The sequence below is a fragment of the Lacerta agilis genome, chromosome 15, assembly GCF_009819535.1.
Source record: "Lacerta agilis isolate rLacAgi1 chromosome 15, rLacAgi1.pri, whole genome shotgun sequence".
In the NCBI taxonomy this organism is placed as follows: domain Eukaryota; kingdom Metazoa; phylum Chordata; class Lepidosauria; order Squamata; family Lacertidae; genus Lacerta; species Lacerta agilis.
This window is the reverse complement of record NC_046326.1, coordinates 35,138,017-35,159,213: the sequence shown is the minus strand read 5'-3', so window position 1 is coordinate 35,159,213 and position 21,197 is coordinate 35,138,017. Positions and strand designations below refer to the sequence as shown.

At 48.9% G+C, this 21,197-nt stretch overlaps 1 protein-coding gene across 1 annotated transcript in view; it reads right to left on the bottom strand.

The window, feature by feature from the left end:
- The window catches only part of CLUH (clustered mitochondria homolog), a 73,136-nt gene that overhangs the window by 37,881 nt on the left and 14,058 nt on the right, over positions 1-21,197 (bottom strand). Inside the window, exon 2 of the mRNA XM_033172656.1 lies at positions 298-491. Within this exon, the coding sequence (XP_033028547.1) occupies positions 298-491 (194 nt within the window). The remainder of the gene's footprint in view (positions 1-297; positions 492-21,197) is intronic.

Genomic DNA, 21,197 nt, shown 5'->3' with positions numbered 1-21,197 from the left:
GGTCAGGGATGGTGGGAACTGTAGTACAAAGAAACAGCTGGAGGCCCGCGTTTGGGGGAAACACTGACTTAGATGTAGTTGGACTTCTGCTTCCATCAGCTCCGACCTGCATGGACGATTGTCAGGGATGATGGGAACTGTAGCCCAGCATAATTTAAAGGGTACCATATCGGGGAAGGCAGATTTGAGGCAGTAACAGCAATAGCAATGAAACACAGCAGTCCCAATTTGCACATCCGGAGAGGAAGGGGGCCAGCCAAGGAGATTTAGACCAGAAGCACTTCCAGAGACACTCACTTGCAGGGGGAAAGGTTCGACTGCCGGCGCATGGACTTTGACCGTAAAACCGGTGTCCTGGATGACGATAACCTCTTGGTCGTTCCCATCGTCTGCGTGGTCTGTTTCCTCGTGGCCGTTCTGCCTGGTCTCCTCGTTGTGGTTCTCGTGCAAGCCATCACCATTCATCAGGGTTATGCTGGGCGGGGGTTGCTCTAGCCGAAAAGAAAGGGAGACAATTTAGGTTTTTCACAGCTGGAGACCTTAAAGGACATTGATACAGACAGCAGACTTGGTTTTCTGGATAAGTAATACCATTGTACCTTGGATCCTGAACGCCTTGGTACTTGGACGTTTTGGCTCCCGAATGAATGTTCTAGTTTGCAACTGTTCTTTGGAACCCGAATGTCCAACGGGCTTCTGATTGGCTGCAGCAACTTCCTGCAGCCAATCAGAAGCCGTGCTTTGGTTTACAAACATTTTGGAAGTCGAACGGACTTCAGGAACGGATTCCGTTCGACCTCCAAGGTACGACTGTAGCTTCTGCTGCCCTAAACCACATGGGATCGGGAGCCTCAAGTTGATTCTCTCCCAACAGTCAGAAATATTGGAACAGAAACACCTGATTATGAAAACACCAGATAAAAGCGTCATCGGCGTGAATTTAAATGCTGTATTTTCCAGTTCTGAAAATGTCCAAGGCAGGACCATTCAAACAACAATTCAATCTCTGCCTGCCCACAGCCAACCTCCTCCTCGCCCTTAGTCTCAGTGTTGCCCTTGCAGAAATCAGCAGGGATGATGGGGACAAAACAGGAATTAGTTGAATCTGCTTGCCGTTGGGCTCTGGCGCCACCTACTGTTGGCCTCCCTCCCTTCCCTCCAATGGGTACCAGACATACACTGCCCACTAAACCACACTGCCTATAAAACAGCACTAATCCTGGCACAGCAAGGAGATGGAGGGAGAAGCTCAAACCAAGTCCCTTGCCTTCCCACATTTCACAAAAGCTCACCCAGGTGTGGGTCACCGGCAGGAGATCCCAACTCGCCGCAGGGAACCAGCCCTGTGAGGCTCGATTGTGACGGCAGATGCCTTGGTGGGTCACAAGCCGAAAAGGAGCTCCTGGGCTGCACTAGGCCAGGAGCCTGGTTGCAAATTCCACTCTGGTTCTCTCTCCCCGTCCCCTTTCCAAGCTGGCGCTTACGAGAAAGGCACGTTTGGCCTTATCTCTCTTTTTCCCTTGCCCAAATGAGCAACGCCCTTTTCTCTGCTTTAGGCAGGGGATTATGCCTCAAGAGGGGAAAAACAGAGAGGCAACCAACAGAGTAAGACTGTGTACACCAGGGGTCAGCAAACGTTTTTTAGCAGGGGGCCAGTCCACTGTCCCTCAGACTTTGTGGGGGGCCGGACTATATTTTGGGGAAAAAATGAAAGAATTCCTATGCCCCACAAATAACCCAGAGATGTATTTTAAATAAAAGCACACATTCTACTCAAGTAAAAACACACTGATTCCCGGACCAGATTTAGAAGGCAATTGGGCTGGATCCGGCCCCCGGGCCTTAGTTTGCCTACCCATGGTGTACACCACACAGTAAAGTCACATTTAAAGCACCCAAAACAACCCTGTGAAGTGTAGTTTACCCCTCACAGAGCTACAACTCCCGGCATCCTTAACAGTACGGTTTCCAGGATTCTATTTTTTGGGGGGTAGGAGTGGGGTGGGGAGTGCTTTAACTGAATGGTTAAAAGAGAAAAAGAGGCAAAAATGCAGGGAGGGAGTGGATTGCAAACCCCCACTTTTTTTTAAGAGTAAGCATCATTCACAGTTCAAGTTTGAAGAGACTTATTTAACTAAAATCACCAGGCGCTGGGGCGTGGGCAGAGCTGCAGAGCCCAGAGGCATCTCTAAACTCCTGCAGAGGATTTGCCAATTGCACGGAAAGTGATTGTTACCTTGATAATCTTCCTCCCTCCCGCGAATGCAGGAAGGGAGCAAGAGCATAGAGTCTTGTGCTGCTGCAGTTCTCTCCCTTCCTGCCTCCTGAACACCACACATATGGTTCCTTAGTTTGCAAAGACAGAGGCTTAGGGGGCTCTGGTGACTCTGAGAAGTTTAAAGTCGGAAGGCAGAGCGTGAGGAAGGGAGGCGGAGAGAAACAGAGGCTATGCGACTAAGGAAGCAGGCATGCCTTTTGAGAAGCGGTGTCCCTTTTAGTGCCACGGGAGCCATGGGAGCAGAGTTCAATTCCCAAGTCATGCAACTTAAATAAACTTTGCACAACTTTGCAAAATTCAAGCAAGTAAGGCAAAAAAAAGTGTACTACGCAACCCCACAACCACTAGAGGTTCGAATTTGCACACTGAGGACTGGAAACTTGCTGCATATTGTGAAGTTCTCAGGATGCTTCTTTTGTGCTGCCAATTCTGCATTTCTGTGACGCTCGCGGGAAACACACAGCGCTGCCAATCAATGGCCCAACTATTATTCTTTTCAAATCGTATCCTCCCTGGCAAACAAGACTGGGAGCTTGCAAATTTGTGGCGAATGTGAGTATCATCAATGCTATCCAACGCAGCTTACAAAAAAACACATACCCAAGGGCAAGTGACTGGCCAATACACAACATCAAAACCTTCAGGCTTCTCACTAGGGCAACTGGTTGGATTGAGATCAGGATGCTGGACCAGATGGGCCTGTAAGTCTGATCCATAAAGGCTATACTCATGTTGCAATACAATTCTGCCCTCTTACATTCTACAGCAACTTGGGGCTACCACCGATAAGTCCCTGCCTTCAGCAAATGCCGACTCAACTTTTGAATAGCACCCACAGCAGGGTCTCAGATAATCATTTGGGAAAGGGTTGATGGCAGCACACATGATTTGGACGCTGAAGGTTCCAGATTCAACCCCCTAGCAGGTCTGCAAAAGATGCCAGTCAAATCCTGTTTTAGTTACAAGAAGGGAGATTCTGAGTAAACATCAGGAAGAAGCTCCTGCAGCCAATCTGAAACTGCAGAAGCGCCGCTGGACGTTCGACTTCCAAAAGGACATTCGAAAACCAGAACACTCCCTTCTGGGTTTCGATCGTTCGGGAGCCAAAACGTTTGAAAAGTAGGCTGATCAAAAACCAAGGTGCAACTGTATTTGTATTTGGACTTCAACACAATGGGTCGTTTGCTGCTCTGGATTCCTAAATAGGATGAAAGAGGGTAGGCAGAGGTCTTCAATAAGAAAAGATAACAAAGGAAGGGGGATTTTATGTGGGTGAAAAGGCATGCGGCACTCCTGGCGTCAAAAACCACCGGTGCTCTTAATCTAGGGTGGTGCAGCAGACCAGCAGCCGTCTCCTTGCCAAAAAGGACAAACACTGTCAAGCCAGAAATTGCAACACAGCAAGATCAAAGGGCAATCATATGAAGGAGGGGGGAACCTTTGTCCTATAAGTTTGGGAAGGCAGGGGGAAGAGCAGGAGAGACAGAAGAACGGCTTGCAAGGCAAAATCCTTCCCAGAGATCTCTCTCAGCCATTTAAAATGAACAAACCCGAGACCCTGAATAATGTTCCTTCATTCCAGGACAGTTTCCTACAGAGAGAAGTTTCAGACGATGTGGAAACACCGCGAACTTTTGCATAACAGCATTCCTGCACAGGGGTTGGAATACTTAAAAGTCCATTGCACAACCCATTTCCACAGCTATCCTATCACATTTGTGTTGATTCAGTACAGTCGTACCTTGGAAGTGTAACAGAATCCATTCCGGAAGTCCGCTCAACTTCCAAAATGTTCAGAAACCAAAGACATTCAGATTCCGAAGAATGTTTGCAAACTGGAACACTCACTTCCGGGTTTGCAGCGTTCGGGAGCCAAAACATCTGAGTACCAAGGTGTTTGGGATCCAAGGTACAACTAATAGCTGGGTGTGTTGATTTCAGCAATACATGCATTTCCACATGCATTGTACCACAACAGATGCATTTTTGTACACACTGGCAGGAGAACAGCGTTTGCAAAATTCATAGGAGCACGAATCTCTAAGGGCGACTTTGGTTTCACAAATTGTTTCAGCCAGCATGAGTTAGGTAGGCTCACCTTTCATTGTGAACTGAACCGATTTCTTCTCCATCCTTAGTAAGAGCTAAAGGGTGGTGGATGGTGGGGTGGTGGGGAATAGCAGTCACACAGAGAGAAATGTGAGCTCAAGTGAGCATAAGCACATGAAACTGCCTTGCTCAAAGCTTGGACTTTGTCCATTTTGGTCTTTCTCCCTTCCTCTCCTCGTCCTCAGAGCTTTTTTTCAGCTGAAAGCCCCATGGATGGAACCAGGGTACTAATGCATGCAGAAAAGTATCTGCTCTCTCACCAAGCCAGTGGTTCTCAATTTTTTCTCTCTGCAAAAACATTTCAGCGGCTGAATGCCAAGCCTCACAAGGGGGTGAAGACGTGCAGATCTATGGGTGGCATGCAGACAATGCCATGTTGATCTTGTTCAGTCGTGTCCGACTCTTCGTGACCCCATGGACCAGAGCATGCCAGGCACTCCCGTCTTCCACTGCCTCCCGCAATTTAGCCAAACTCATGTTAGTCGCTTCGAGAACACTGTCCAACCATCTCATCCTCTGTCGTCCCCTTCTCCTTGTGCCCTCCATCTTTGACAATGCCATAGAATCATGAAATTGGTGTTGAGGAACTACACCTCCCATCATCCCTGGCCACTGGCTCGCTTGCCGGGGCTAGTGGGACTTGTAGTTCAGCAACATCTGGAAGACCAAGGGGTTTCCCACAGCACTCATGACGCAGCCACAGCGTTGGCACCCTTCCCAGCGGTTCCACATGGGGCAGGAAGAGGAAGAACACAGCTATAGTTCTGGAACGATATGCAAAAACGGTAGGCATCACTTGATAGCCCGATTGCATGCAATGCTCCCAGAGCAGGCTTTGTGCACAAGTTTCCACAGTCCTGGCTCGGTGCAAAACCCACCCATCAAGACATCTACTTCTTCTTGTCAGATGCAGCAGTCTCTCTAAGAACTTGCGTTTAAACAGAAATATCCCCAATTGGATTATCCGTGTTTAAGAGATTAACCCGTCTGTGTTCCAGCCACGCAGGTGTTAAGTTTCTTTTCGGTTTTGTTTTAAAGAGACACGCAGGTCTTTTCAGCCTTGAAGATCAAGAAGATGCTACACTGGTGCGAGGGCTGGCTCTGCTTAAGTTCAGCAGGAAGCAGCAGCAAGTGTGCTTGCCAGCCGTGACCTATTTTCAAATGCGGCCCTCTCGGAAACTCCCCCCCCCATGTGGCCCTCTGAACGTTGCTGGACTGTGGGGACTTCTTTTCGCCCCAGAGAAGAGTTGGGGGCTTGTGGGAGTTGGCAACACCTGGAGGGACACAGGTTTTCTGGATCGCCGATTCGCTACATCAGGGGTGGCCAACTCCCAAGACACTGTGATCTACTTACAGAATTAAAAACTGGCAGTGATCTACCCCCTTTTGGGGGGTTCAGGTCAAAGTTGTTGAGCTTTTTTTTAGGGAGAAGGAAAACCCTATTTTGGGGGGTTGCAGGGCAAAAAAATGAGCTTTTTTTTTAGGGGAGCCAAAGTTGTTGAGCTTCTTTGGGGGGGGCAGTGATCTACCACAGACGTCCAGTGATCTACTGGTAGATCACAATCTACCGGTAGATCACAATCTACCTGTTGGATGTGCCTGCTCTACATCACCTGCTAACGCAACTCCCAAGAATTTCGGCAAAAATGTTTCTGCGTCTCGGATGGAAGCTCATTCAAAATTCCTCAATTGACTCCTCCATTAGCTGGAATAGCTCAGTCGGTAGAGAATGAGACTCTTAATCTCAGGGTCATGGGTTCAAGCCCTACACTGGGGGGGGGGGGGAGATTCCTGCATTGCAACTCTATGCTTCTATGATATAACACTGGTCCTAAAGGATCTACTTTGACTCCTGATACATTTCCAAGGACAATTCAAAGTGTTGGTGCCGACCTTTAAAGCCCTAAACGGTATACCCGAAGGAGCGTCTCCACCCCCATCATTCAGCCTGGACACTGAGGTCCAGGGCCGAGGGCCTTCTGGTAGTTCCCTCCCTGTGAGAAGTGAGGTTACAGCGAACCAGGCAGAGGGCATCTCATCAGATGTCAAGGTAATAAACAATTATTTGACTTCTAGAAGACATCTGAAGACAGCCCTGTACAGTATAGGAAAGCTTTTAAACGTTTGATGTTTTATTGTGTTTTTAATATTCTGTTGGGAGCTGCCCAGAGTGGCTGGGGCAACCCAGTCAGATGGGTGGAACAACAACAACTCCAATGGTAGGTGAGAAGAAGAGGCAGATTACAGAACCCAAATGATCCAGGCTTTAGCTCAGGGCTGTCAAGGTGGAACCCTCTTCTCAGTTGGTTAGAGCAGTGTTTTTCAACCACTGTTCCGCGGCACACTAGTGTGCCACGAGATGTTGCCTGGTGTGCCGTGGGAAAAATTAAAAAATTACTTTATATATAGTCAATATAGGCACAGAGTTAAATTTTTTAACATTTTCTAATGGTGGTGTGCCTTGTGATTTTTTTCATGAAAGAAGTGTGCCTTTGCCCAAAAAAGGTTGAAAAACACTGGGTTAGAGTGTGGTGCTGATAACACCAAGGTTGCAGGTTCAATCCCTGTATGGGACAGCTGCATATTCCTGCATTGCAAGGGGGTTGGACTAGATGATTCTCAGGGTCCTTTTCCAACTACAGTCGTACTTCATGTTGCAAACGCTGTGGGTTGCGTTCGAAGTGGGTTACAAATGCGCCGAACCCGGAAGTTCCGGAACGGGTTACTTCCGGGTTCGGCGTTTCACGCATGCGCAGACGTGCAAAATGACGCCACGCGCATGCGCAGAAGTGCCGAATCACGCAGTGAGTATGCACAGATTCGGCACTTCAGGATGTGGCCTTTTCATGTTGCGAACAGGGCTCCGGAACAGATCCCGTTTGTAACCAGAGGTACCACTGTATACAATTCTATGACATGCTGGGTGAAAAGGCTGAACCAAAGACAGACACAACAGACTGCTCCTGCACTTCCACAATGTTGTTGTTGTTGTTGTTTTTAAGTGACTTTCCCCCCTCCTGTAAGGAGGAAAATGTTAAAACTACCACACCAACACAAGGTCAAGGTTCCAAGTCCTCTTTCTGGCTCGATGTTTGATCTCCAGGCACGGCCTGCTTTTCTACGGAAGCCGTTCTTCTCCGTCGCAACCGTCAAAAAGGCATTTGAATGGCACTCCGCACAGCAAGGCTTGCGGCTGGCCTTTCTACATTAAACATTAACCCGTTTCCCTGAAAGCATGCGCAGGAAATCAACATGCATGGTGCGTGTGTGTCTCTCTACCGGAAATTCCAGGTTTACAATATATATGCGGACCATGCTCCTCCACTGACAAGTTTTAGAAGCACATGCAAACGGAGAGAGCCTAAGCCAGTCTTTGCCCAATCTGGCACCCTCCAAATGCTCCGGACTACACTTCCCAGCAGGCCCAGCCAGCACAGCCTGGTGGGAGTTGCGGTCCAAACCATCTAGAAGCCACCAGGGCTGGTGAAGAGCAGCCACAGTCCAGCCGAACCACACCCTAGCTTCACCATAGTTGAATTTGAAATCTGACGGTTCCTCTATAGCTGCCATTACTACGCTTATACCTCAGCTCTCCTCCAAAGAGAGCTTCTCGCCCTCTCCGCTTGCTCCTCACAACAACCCTGCGAGGTAGGGTTAAGTTGACGTGTGCATGGCTGGTCCAAGGTCCCCCAGCGAGCAGTCAGACCCCGGTCCCCCCCAAGTCCTAGTCCAAAACTAACCAGTGCAGCATGTAATCGCTGCAGCACCCAAACACAACATGCTCCAGGCTTCAATGGAAAGGGTTGCAGAAAGAGTCAACGAAGGTGGGGTCCTGCCCTGATGCATGGAACAAGACCACTGGGCCTTTGGGGCCTGACTGGCAGAAGCTGCCCAATGCCTCTCCCCAGCTGAGTTACCTGTGGTCCTTTTAACAGATGGTGCCAGGGATCAAACTCAACCTCTCCATGTTCTCTACTCACAAAGGGACTGGGGGGTAGGGGAGAGAGGAATTAAAAAAATAAAATAGAAAATTCTTTCCAGTAGCACCTTAGAGACCAACTAAGGTGCTACTGGAAAGAATTTTCTATTTTGTTTCGACTATGGCAGACCAACACGGCTACCCACCTGTAACTAAAAAAAATAAAGACTGCCGTGTGCTGTTTCTGGCACTTCAACCATAAAACTGGACAGGATGGCTCCCCTCCTTTTTTTCTTTGCAGTGGGGTGGACGTTATTGCAAAACTACCTGGGTTTCACAACAGCAACTCCACTCCGAGTCCAGAGGGGAATAATGTGGTCACGAGCAGCCTTTGAGTTCTATCAGAAATCATTCCCTCATTTCTCCCTGGCCTTCCATGTCAACTTCCTCTTCCTTCACCCGTATCTGCTTTAAAATCACAAGCAGAGCCTTGTGTCCAAAACCGGTTTCCAAGTCCAGAGCGCCATTATGGGTTTCATGATTTCTGACCTGGCAATATATTGCGACTTACGATGTGTGTGTGTGCGCGCGCACGCGCGCGCACGCTTTGCAAAAATCACAATGTCGGGGAAACCGTGAAGCCAGCCAATGCCTCTAACATGGCTCCATTCTTATTTCACACATTGTAACGTATCACTATACAGCTGTACCTTGGTTCTCGAACAGCGTGGTACTCGTACGTTTTGGCTCCCGAACACCGAAAACCCGGAAGTGCTACGATTTTCGAGCGTTTTTCTGAAGCCAAACATATGATGCGGCTTCTGCATGAGTGCAGGAAGCTCCTGCAGCCAATCGGAAGCCACGCCTTGGATCAAGTCCGAGAACAGAGGTTCCACTCTATTGCAATGTTTAGCTGGCGAAAGGCCACAAAGTAGAAAACCCAATTATCGCCCAGCCCTAGTCTCACTTGATGCTACATCATAGCTGTCAACCTTTCCCTTTTTTTTGCTGGAAATTCCCTTATGGGAGGGTTTACAGCTATGTGCTACATACAGACTAGGCCCCAGTCAGGGCAAACCGGATATATACCCCAAGGCAAGTATTGGAAATCACCCCAAGACAAATGCCCTTTTACTCCTCCTCTTGTTGTATGGTGGACCAGCTTCCCCTTCAGGTGCAAGGCCCAACTCTCTACCTGCATCCCTTTTAGCATCCACAACTCCTTCCACGCTTTTCACTTCCTGTGGCTCATACGAAGAAGCCTGGAGGACAACCGAGATCTTCTCTCCCGATGGACAAAGCGCAGGCTTCTCTGACATTGCGCTGCCCCTCGAGGGACCACCAGAATCGAAAGCAGAAGAGACTTGGCGACTGCAAGCTTCCAAGACGGTATCAGCTGGCGTGGGCCCCAGAGCCAGGTTCTGGCTCGCCGCCACGGTTCCTTGGCACCGGTGCAGCCCAGGAGCTGGTGTCCCGTGCCTGGCATTTCCTCCACTGCCCGGACTGCCTTCCAGCTGGTTTGATTGAAAGCTTACACCTCCAAGAACCTCGTGGGCCTTGGAAGCCCGACCAAGCGGCCAAGAATAGTTTGGAGGCCGTGATGATTCTCGCTCAAGGTCGGCAGGGAGGGCGTGCGCCAGACAAGATCTCGGTGCATGCTGCAGCAAGACGGGAGCCACGAGTGTCAGGCACCTGACGCAAGCCTTGGTGGGCTCTTCCACCCTCTTCCCCTCGATTAAGCCGCTGGCCGGTTCTGCCCCACTCTGCAGGTATTCGTGCGACACGCTGCTAATGACAATATCCGGGTATGGCGCAGAGCCCTCGGAAGCTCTGGAGGAGACCAGCATGGCTTGGATTTCCCGGGCACCCTCTAGAGCCACGGCTGCCGGCACAGGTAAGAGGGGGGATCTCTCGTCCGATGAGCCCTCCACACGGACCTGGAAGATGAGATTGGCGATGCAGCGGCAGCAGTTGGCAAAGAGGCCGTTCCCCATGGTCCCCTGCCAGGAGGTATGTGTTAAAAACCAGCACGAGACTTCCGGCACATCCAAAGGAAACGGCTCAATCTACGGGCAGAGCAACGCTCTCCGGAAATTCACGGTCTGGATGTTTTTCCAAAGAGGCACATCCTCTTTTCCCAGAAGGTGGACCAAGGTGGTTTTTAATCGGGGAGAACACCTTGGTGAATCGCAGCGACGCCGAGTTTGTCATGGGTGGTTTCTCTTTGGGGGGGAAAAATACAATGTCACCAACATCTGGCAGGCTGCATTTCCGCGGTCAAAATTCTCCTGGAGTTCCTGCCAGTGACCTTCATTTTCTGCAAAACCAGACGCCAACCGTGTGTTGCCAGGGAAGACTGCGATCAAGGCGCGATGGGTTTTCTTCCGTGTTTCCCTGGAGAACAAAGTTCTAGCAGAGAGTGCTTCTTTTCCACCCTCAACTCTGCAAGAAGACTGAAAGCAGGAGGACAGCGTTGGCTCCGAAGCCAAGTTATAAATAGAGCCCAGAGCCCGGGCTCCGTACCAACGCAACCTGGGACTGCAGCTAAAGGGTTTTGCCCTTGTCAAACATACAAACAAATGGGGCGGGGGCTGAATGGCAGAGCCAAGGCCGGTTACTATAGCACGCTGAGACTTCCACACAGATATCCATACTAAATAGAGACCAACAGAAGAACAATTATGGGGCAGAAAGTAGGTCTGGGGCCCAGTTCTCATTGAGGTAGCAAAGTATATATATCTGGGTCTGGACAGGAGAAATAAGAAGGCAGCACTTTCCAGGCCACCCTGAATCCATCACATGCAGTGCTGTTTCCGTTTTGCTGCGTATCGTCCTCCGCCCAAACAGATATTGTTCATCTTGCTGTCCGAGGGGGTGAAAATATGCAAGTTCTGTTGCCACTACATTACATATCCCACACTCTCCTCATTTCTCTTCTGAACACAGGAGGAAGAAGCAAGCACCAGCAGTTTCTAGACCAGTTTCTGTTTTTGTTGGCATTCTCCAACATCCCTAGTCTGGAATCCTCAATGCTTCAGGCAGCACATTAAGGAATCACACTGCGGGGGGGGGGGGGTTGGGCTAGATGACTCTGGGGCTCCCTTCCAACTCAACAATTCTGTGATTCTATAATTCATGTGACGGAATGCTCTCTTCAAGAAATATTCCAAGTAGTAATAATTCTCTGCACAGGGAAAAGTAACCCGAAGCCTTTCCTGGAAATAGCAAAAATGCAAAAGCGTTGCTGGATCAAGACCCAAGAGTCCACCCAAGAGGGGAGGAACTATAGCTCAGTGAGTAAAAATCTGCAGGGAGGGCTGGGAACTAAGCTAGAATTTATTTATTACATTTATATACCAACTTTATCTTCCAGGGAGCACAAGGTGGTGTATGTGGTTCTCCCCGCCCCCATCCTCACAACAACCCTGTGAGGTAGGCTAGGCTTAGAGAAAGTGACTGGCCCTAGGTCACCCAGTGAACTTCATGGCAGAGTGGGGATTCGAACCCTGGTCTCCCAGGTCCTAGTCTAGCACTCTATTCATAACGGCACACTGATGTAGATGGAGCAATGGTGTGACTCAGTACATATAAAACATACATAAACACTGACTTGTTATAGTTCAGCTTCTCGTGTTTCTAGTTGGCATTAGCAATTGCAAATATGAAAATGACCAAGTACAATCATCCCCCCAACTGAAATGGGAGCTAAAAGTATTAGTTTTAAATTTTGTTTTAAGGTACTTAATTACTGCTTAATCACGAGCATTTCTATGCACTGTGCAGAGGGCAAAACAAACATTCATCATAAAACTGAACTTAAACCCGGACGCTACCCTAAAACGCCTGTGGAAATATGAGCATTTGTTGTGCGTCTGAAGTTCAGCAGGGAGGGTGCCCATCTTCTAATACAATCTAGTAGCGGAGAGTTCCACAGGTCTAGGCCCACAACACTGAATGCACGCATGGCTCCTAGGCATTATAAGCCTTGCATCAGAGCTGTGGGGGAACCACCATACACTCCCCAAAAGCGATCAGGAGATCCTTAAGATACACGGGACCTAGGTTGCCGTCTTGCTGACGGCCTTCTAAATTAAGACAAGGACACTGAACCTGGCCTGGTAACATATAGGCAGCCCGGATCTGCCATGTTCATTAGCTTTAATAGATATACCCTGTCACCGATCAACATTGGAGGCAACCCTACATTCCCAGGACTGACAAGATTAGCAGTAGCCAGAAACTCTTAAAAAGTTGGGAGAGTTGAGCAGGGAATACTTTACTACTACTTTAAAAGGGGGGAGTACAGAGAAAGAGTGAGAAAAAAAAGAGTTAACTGGGAATCGGTTTAGTTTGACAAGCCTTCGGCTCATCCACGCTGGCATTTCTTGGCAAGAAGTTTGGTTCTCATGCTCCGTGGAACAATGGCGGCTTTGCAGTCTTCCTAGGAAAGGTTTCTTTACAGGCATTTTCTGGGCCTCGGCAGGGAAGAAAGGTCCATGTTGGCACCCCTGCCAGCGACCATTAGACGTCGGAGAACGCTGACGGAAAAGGGAGCCGAAATGGCCAATACTTATTTGTCCAGAACAGAAAACAACCCAGCAAATGCAGCTGGGAGTCCATGTTGCCGCTGTTGTGTTCAGTCAGCAAATGGTACGCGATCGATCACACACACACACACACACACACACACACACTCCCCTTTGAATTGTGCAGCCTTTGAACCAAAATCAATGGGGTGGAATGATGCAATCTTCCTCGTTAATTACATTAAGTTACGTAACCCCGCCGCAGCAGACAGAAGGACGAGAAACGTGGTTTTCAGCAGAAGGTGATCTGCAGGGGAACAGAAACAGCACCGCACATGGCAAATACAGAAAATGGCGCCTTCTTACTTACCTAGGAACCATGCATTCGGTTAATGAGCGTACTAGGAAGATCTACAAAAACACTTGCCCCATAAGAACAATGTTGAGTTGCTGGCTGCTCTTGCAGTTAGTATGGTGGAGAGCAGGGCAGAAGACATGGGGGTGATCCTAGGTTCAATCCCAGCCACTTGCCTGAAACCCTGTTGTGGACAATGCTGAGAACTCCACCTCAAAGCGATTTAGAGAAAGATAAAACAATTAAATGGAGAGAAGATTTACAACCCTACTTTAAAGCATAAGGAAGTTGAAATACTACAACAGATTAAAAGGACCTCAGCTTCCTAAAGCACCTGGGTAGGCATTTCTAAGCAGGAATGTTCTCAGCAGGCACCGAAAAGAGAACAGCGAAGGCGCCTGCTCGATCTCAAGAGGCAGGGAGTTCCAAAGGGCAACCGCTGCCACGCTAAACAGTCTGGTTCTTACAAATGAGGAAGGAGCATCATGCTTCACCTGTGGTGGTGACAATTCCGCCAATCAAAGCGATCTAGTGGGCCCATGAAGGGTAAGGCAATCTCGTAAGTGAACTATAATAACCAGGTATAAATAGGGCAAACTATACTATGCTAACTTACCTATACTAACTATACTAGGGAGTGGGTGGCGCTGTGGTCTAAACCACAGAGCCTAGGGCTTGCCGATCAGAAGGTCGGCGGTTCGACTCCCCATGGCGGGGTGAGCTCCCGTTGCTCTGTCCCAGCTCCTGCCAACCTAGCAGTTCAAAGCACACCAGTGCAAGTAGATAAATAGGTACCACTGCAGCAGGAAGCTAAACAGCATGGTGTTCCGTTGCACCAGAAGCGGTTTAGTTACGCTGGCCACATGACTGGGAAAGCTGTCTGTGGACAAACGCCGGCTCCCTTGGCCTGAAAGCGAGCTGAGCGCCGCAACCCCATAGTCACCTTTGACTGGACTTGACCGTCCAGGGATCCTTTACCTTTTTATTATTATTAACTATACTGACCAGCTTCCTATTAAACCCTGAGCACTGACATGGAATTTAATATTGATTTCACATGGGTAGTATGTAGCTGGGCTCTACAAGGCATGGTTGCTAAACTCCTTGGCAAACTACCACTGGCGGTCAGGGTGCCACAAACTTTGGCTAGGTGCAGACTGGTCTCAGTGGCCCATCTTTCCCAAGTACTTACTGAATGAATACACACACACACACACACACCCTTCGATTTAAGATCTAATGCTTTTTGCTGAGCGGGCTGATTTGAGAGCCCGGCTCATTCCTCAGCACTCGAGAAGCAGAAAAACCAGTGTTACTGGTCACCCCAGATGGCTCATGAGACTGGTCAGGGTGGGGGATGGAGAACAGAGAACATTAGAAGTCGTCTCCCGTAACTGGATCCCTCTCTCTCTCTTCTGGGCTGGTCAAAGGCAGCCTCCTTCCTTGCAAGGTAATAAGTGCAATTTTGCGTTACGCAATTTTCAAAAAAAACATGTAGTTGCACATTCCGGCGACTTAAAAGGAGCTCCGCGCATACACGTACGGGTAAGGGTGGTTCCCACGGAGATATACCAGGCCGCTGAAGAATTAAGCCAGCCATTCAACACCAAATTATTAAAACGGGAGGGTTGAGCCAGCCGTAGATCCAAATGTGAGCCGGCACAGCAACCGCACCCCCAGTCCTGCAGCAAAACCACCCTACCTCCTGGAACAAGAGCAATTCAGAAAGTTAAGTGCCCCCCCCCCCGTGCTCTGCACAGTGCACAACAAAGCCCCGCCTACATCCCATGATGCAAAATTAGCCCCACCCACTTTTGAGTTATGAGGGGGCCTCTTTACACGGGCATCCAAGAACGCAAAGAGAGGGGCTTATCAGACCCAAATCCCCAACTCCCCTTCACCGGAAAGCGTAGTTTTACAAAGAAGGGTCTGTAGGGGAAGAATCCTTAGCATCTCACTAACACTATGGTTCCCAGAAATCTTTTTTGGTGTGTGTGTGTGTGGGTGGGTGGGTGGGTGGGTGGAAGGAGCAATGGCCATGTTAAATTTGCTGTGTAGATTTCAGGGCACCAGTGTTAGAAGTCAGCCAGGCACCCGGGTGCATTTGGCAACTGGCGTGGGTCCAATCGCAACCACGTGTGAGATCTCTGGAAATGCCAGGCTGGCGACTGGGGAAAGCAAAACGCCACTTAGAGAAAGCTCTGAAATATTTTCCTTGAAGCTTGAATTTGTTTCATTCCAGATTATTTTAACTGATGTTTTAATGTGGTGCAAACCGCTTTGAGATTTATTTTTAAAATATTAAAAAGGAACGAAATCATCACCATCCTCATCCATTGTAAAAAAAGACATTCCATTGTGGCAACCGCATCTTAGGTTTAAAATGTCATTTGGTGATTATATTATATACTTGAATTTCTAAGGCTGCTTCTGGTGGAAGATCCAGATGTAGCTCCAAAAACCCAGAGAGCACATTGTTGGCAAGCTCAGTGGCACATGCACAACCAGGTGCGCTACACCTGCGAACCCAGCGCTACACCAGTTTGTACATGTTTTGCTTATATGTTTAAGCACCAGGCTTCCCGGGTTTGGTCCCGTAAAAGAGGTGCGGAGACCTTTTGCCCTTCCAGATGTTTCAGCTGCAACTTCCATCAACTGTTCTGGGTAGCCAACACAGCCCACAAGGCACCAGTGATGAGGGTTTTCTAGGAAAATTCCAGGATGGAAAGTTTCCCACCTGAGGATTCACTTACTAGATGAGTCAAAAGTACAAAAGGAGCCGTATTACATGCTTCGTAAGAAAAAGGATCCCCAATATCCAGTTGTTGTTGCACTGGCATTTGTTGTTATTGTTAGGAAAGGATTCAAGAGAACTTAATGGGCTTTGGGTAACTAATAAATTAGAAGCTATATGCTTTGGTGGGAAAGCTAAAAACCTTTTTACGACACAAGTATCGCACAACTTCCTTCACAATGTTTTTTAAGGGGGAAAGGAACTGGAAACAAAAGCTGCCGACTTTTTTCATTCGCGCATTCCTATGGAGCCTCGCAGCATTTTGAGAAATAAGCAGCATTGTGGTACACTGGTCAGAATGCCGGATAAGGATTGGAGGGATAGCTCAATTGATAAGAGCATGTGACTCTCCATCTCGGGGTTGTTGGTTCGAGCCCCACTTTGGGCAAAGAAATCCCGCATTGCAAGGGGCTGGACTAGATAAGACTTTTGTGGCCCCTTCCAACTCTACCGTTTCTATTCTACGAATTTCCACGAGGACTTCCACAGCAGAGAAGCTCCCCGAGAGACGTCATGCCAGCCGCCATCTTTCAACACCTCCTACCTCACAGGGTTGTTGTGAGAATAATTGAGTTAAGAGCAATGCACCCTTGTCCTAAAATTCAGAGTGCAAACCTGAAAGGAACCTCGAAGACTTGGTTGTCCGTGCTGAGCTGCAATGAAGAACGTCGCTGGCTTTGTAAAACTGTTGCTGTCATATTCATTTGGATTTCAGCTAGTTTGTAGTAGTCTGATGTTTCTATTTTAGCAGGACCAAGGAATGCTTTTAAAGGGTTTTGTGTGTGTGTGTGGTTTGTTTTAAAGCAGTAGAATACATTTAAAATTGTTATTGGTGCATTTTATAATATATTGCACTATGCTTTAAAACCACACTGAAAAGGTCTTATAGGGTAGCCTAGGAAATATATTAAATCTGTGCATGCTTTCTAGAGAGGTGAACTGAGGCTATAAATCTGCAGGTACTTGGTTTTAATTGCTTCCTCTGCAAACCTTCCTATTTTTTTTTTAACATCACTGTTGGCGCCAAGTTATTAGCAGAACACACCAGCGAAACTTTGGAGCCATGGAGTTGGAAGGGACCCCAAGAGTCATCTAGTCCAACCCCCCCCCCCCACAATGCAGGAATCTCATGAGTTGCAGTGGGTAGCTCAATGAAGGTGCCAACAGCTATGAAAAAGGCCAATCCCATGCTAGGGATCACTAGGAAAAGAACTGAAAATGAAACTGCTGATTATCATAACGCTATTATACCAATCAATGAGGCGGACATACTCGAAATACTGGGTAAAGTTCTGGCCGCCTTGCCTGAAAAGGGGTACTGTAGAATTGAAAAGAGATCCCCCCCCCCACAAGGGGACAGAGCAACTCCCCAACGAGGAAAGTTTACAATGTGTGGGGCTTTATAGTTTAGAGAAAATGTGCATAGAAGCAGGTGTTGACAGAGGTGTAGAAAATTATGCATCGTGTTTAGAAAACAGACAGAGATATGTTTCTTTCCCTCTCTCACAGTACTAGTACATGAAGGTGGAAGTTGGAAGATTCAGGAGCGTTAGAAACTCAGATTTATAAGCTGGGCGCCAAATAGCTCCTTAAACCAAGGTTACAGTCGCCAAAACTGAATGTCTAGTTGCCATTTTGGAGCAAGACAGCTCCGAAGTCTTATTTTTCGAATGATGGACTGGCTGACTGATGCTCAGTTAAAAATCTGGCTAGTTCAGAGGACAAAAAAGAGTAATTTGATCCAGGGACAGCCCACATATATATTGGTTTATTCCTACCTCATTTCTCAATGGTGACTGCTCCCTCCTGCTCAGGCTGCACAGAAAAAGCATTTTGGTTCCTGAAATTCATTCCGATTGTGCACATAAAATATAACTCAGAGAAGCGACGTGATAGGAGTGTGTCAAAGCAGTCAAGATCCAGTGATCCCAAGGCATGCAACTCTCGATGGTGGAGATATCGGGCGCTATCCTGGCACCTAGGCATCTTCACTTGGTCGCAAAGTGGTTGATAGTAAAGGTAAAGGGACCCCTGACCATTAGGTCCAGTCGTGTTTGTGTCCGACTCTGGGGTTGCGGTGCTCATCTCGCGTTACTGGCCGAGGGAGCCGGCGTATGGCTTCTGGGTCATGTGGCCAGCATGACTAAGCCACTTCTGGCGAACCAGAGCAGCGCACGGAAACGCCGTTTACCTTCCTGCTGGAGTGGTACCTATTTATCTACTTGCACTTTGACGTGCTTTCGAACTGCTAGGTGGGCAGGAGCTAGGACCGAATGCGCCTGGGCAATTTTGAACATTGTTCAGGGGAAGAAGAAGAAATGCACTGGTTTGTGGGAACCTCCCACAAGAGGCCTAATCCAGCAGGGTCTACTTACGCTCTTGGTGAGGGAATCCACACTCCCCACTGCCATAGCAGTCTGCCAACCAAAACACCCACTAGCCAAACCAGATTTGTCAAGCAGGCAAATGCGGACAGGCGAATGTTGACATAGAGGTTATGTACTTCCCAAACACCGTTGAGAGAAGGAGGCACGCTCTAGAAACAGTTCCCGCTCTGGCAAATTTTGGCAAACGCCCCTTGCAGGCAGCCTTGGCACACAAGAACCGGTTTTTAAACAAGTCGAGGCAGAAACAGATGTCAGAGACAGGTAGGTAGCCGTGTTGGTCTGCCATAGTCAAAACAATATTCTATGCACACAGTGTCTCTGGTTTGCTGGGGTCTAGTGCCTGCCTTGAAGAGCCTACAGTCTCAAGCAACAGAGAACCAGCAGCTCAAGATGTGGGGAAAACTCTGAACCTGCCAGTGTTCTGGGCTACCATCAGCTGCAGCAAGCAAAGCCAATGGCCACAGATGAAGGGAGTCGCAGTTCGGAAACCGTGTTAGAAATTTGTTGGGCGCCAGGCACATTTCGCCCCTGGCACACGTCCGACTGTGACTACGTGGAGATTTCTGGGCGTCAGGCTGGCGACTTGACATCTCCATCAAGCCAATTTAGAAGCCTCTGCCTTAGTCCAGAGTTAATAACCATTTCCACTTCCACTGTGTGAGTTTCTCCTCCTTGCATACTGGGGACAAGTGAATTGCAAACGCAAGCTACAGCCAAGCAATGTACTCGAGATCACAGAAACAGAATCGTAGCATTGGAAGGGATCCTGAGGGGCATCGAGCCCAAGTCCCTGGCAAATTGAGATTCTGCTATGGCGACTAACCTAGGCTTAAGGTGCCATTTGGCTTACCGGTATACACACACACACACACACACACACACACAGGGACTGCCTCTCTTCAGTTGCCACCAGCTGCAGAAATCCATCATCTTAAAAAGATGCATCAAAAATTCTTGGTAAGTCATAGCTGTTCTTCTCCATACAGAACCTTCCAGTTCATCCCAGGAGATCTGGAGTGAATTTCACATTTTAACTCAAACAGCACTCCAAGCCCACCACTTAGTAACTGCAACTGTAAGCTCCTTGTAGGCAGAGACCTGCCTTCTTATACTCTGCATAAACCACCATGCACAGCGAAGGCACCATAGGTACTAATTATTCTTCACGCAACAATCACTACTGCCCTCCTTGAGACGACGACCTGAATAGCTCAGCCAGTACAGCACGAATATTAGGGCTGTGGGTTCGAGCCCCATGTTGGGCAAAAGATTCCTGTATTGCAGGGGGTCGGACTAGATGACCCTCGTGGTCCCTTCCAAACTCTAAGAGTCTATGAGCAAAACAACCAAAGGAATGTTAGGAAGCTGCCATATCCAAAGACAAGCCATTCCTCCGTCTAGCTCAATTCTGTTTACGCTGCCTGGCAGAGTTTCAGAGGTCATTCCAAGCCTAGAGACCCCAGGAGGATTGAACACGGGACCCTCTGCATGTGAGTCGGACCACCTACCCTATGGTCCCTTCCCTGCAAGACCCCCGTTTGCAACAGGCTCCTGTTGCTACCTTCAGCCTGCTATGTGAGGGAAGGAAAAGGGTGCCTGGCTCTTTAAAAAAATATTGCAGGAATGTGGGAGCAGCTACAGAACTGCCAACTGCAGCCACGTGCATGCGTGGAGGGGGGAGGCCATCTCAGACTGGGAAGGGGGGGGGGAATCCCCTTTCCAACCAACGCTGAAGGACAACTGGATTCCCCAGGGACTCTTCCGCTTCCTAAGCCTCAGATGAGACTTCTATAAAACCACGTGGGCACACACCACATTAAAAAGGATACAGTTAATTTTGGACTCCCTCTTGAAGAGGGGAGACGGCAGAAATCAGGGTGTGTGTGTGGGGGGGGGGGTCTTGCGTTCCCACCCCTCAATGAAAATGTACGGGGGAGGGGAGGATACCTTAAAGGATCCTGTGATCTTAAACAAAGAGAGGAGGGGTAGAGGGGAGGAAGGCCCTCCCACTCTGCTCCGATTGGCTGGGCGAAGCCTGTACCCCTCTGAAGGTCACCTTGAAGGAGGTGGCGGAAGCAGGGGGGGGGAGAGAGAGAACAGAAGGAGACAGAGGAACCAGCTGCAGAGGGCACAGAAGTAGCCCTGGCAGGACTAGTTTGGGATGTGGACTCTCCATGTCAGCCCCCCCCCCCGGGAAAAACAACAACCTGGCACATATGAAATCTCAAAGTCACCCCTTCCAAAAATTTATCTAGAATCCTCCTGCTTTCATTTTCCTTTCCCCCCCCCCCCACTCCAATTTCCCAGCCCCCTCCTCAGATTATAACTCGGCAAACAGCAGAGGAAGCTGCCGGGGACCAGAGTGAAGCCACTTGGTCCATCTAAGCTCAGCACTGCCCACTCTGGCTGGCAGCAGCTCTCCAGGCTTCCAGGGGCAGGGAGACTCTCTCGGCCCCAATGAGAGTGATGCTGCCAGAATTGAACCCATGACCTTCTGCCTGTGAAGGGGATGCTCCACCTAGTGAGCTACACTCTCTTGCCTCTCCAAGTGAGCACCCTCCATATGCAAGTGTGCTACAACTCCCAGCTGCACCTTGGGGCTTATGGGAGTTGTAGTTTGGAGGGTGCCAGGGCTGGCGACGCCAGCTCTGGCCTCTTCAGGTTATCCCCACCAGTCTCTTTCCTGCCAGGCAAGGTTCCACCATGCGATCTCACCAGCTGGACCCATTCTCTTCCTCCCTCCCCCCCCCCGCCTAAAATTCACTCATTCATTCTGACATTTATATTCCACTTTTCCTCCAAGGAGGTCGAGGTGGCACACATACACCT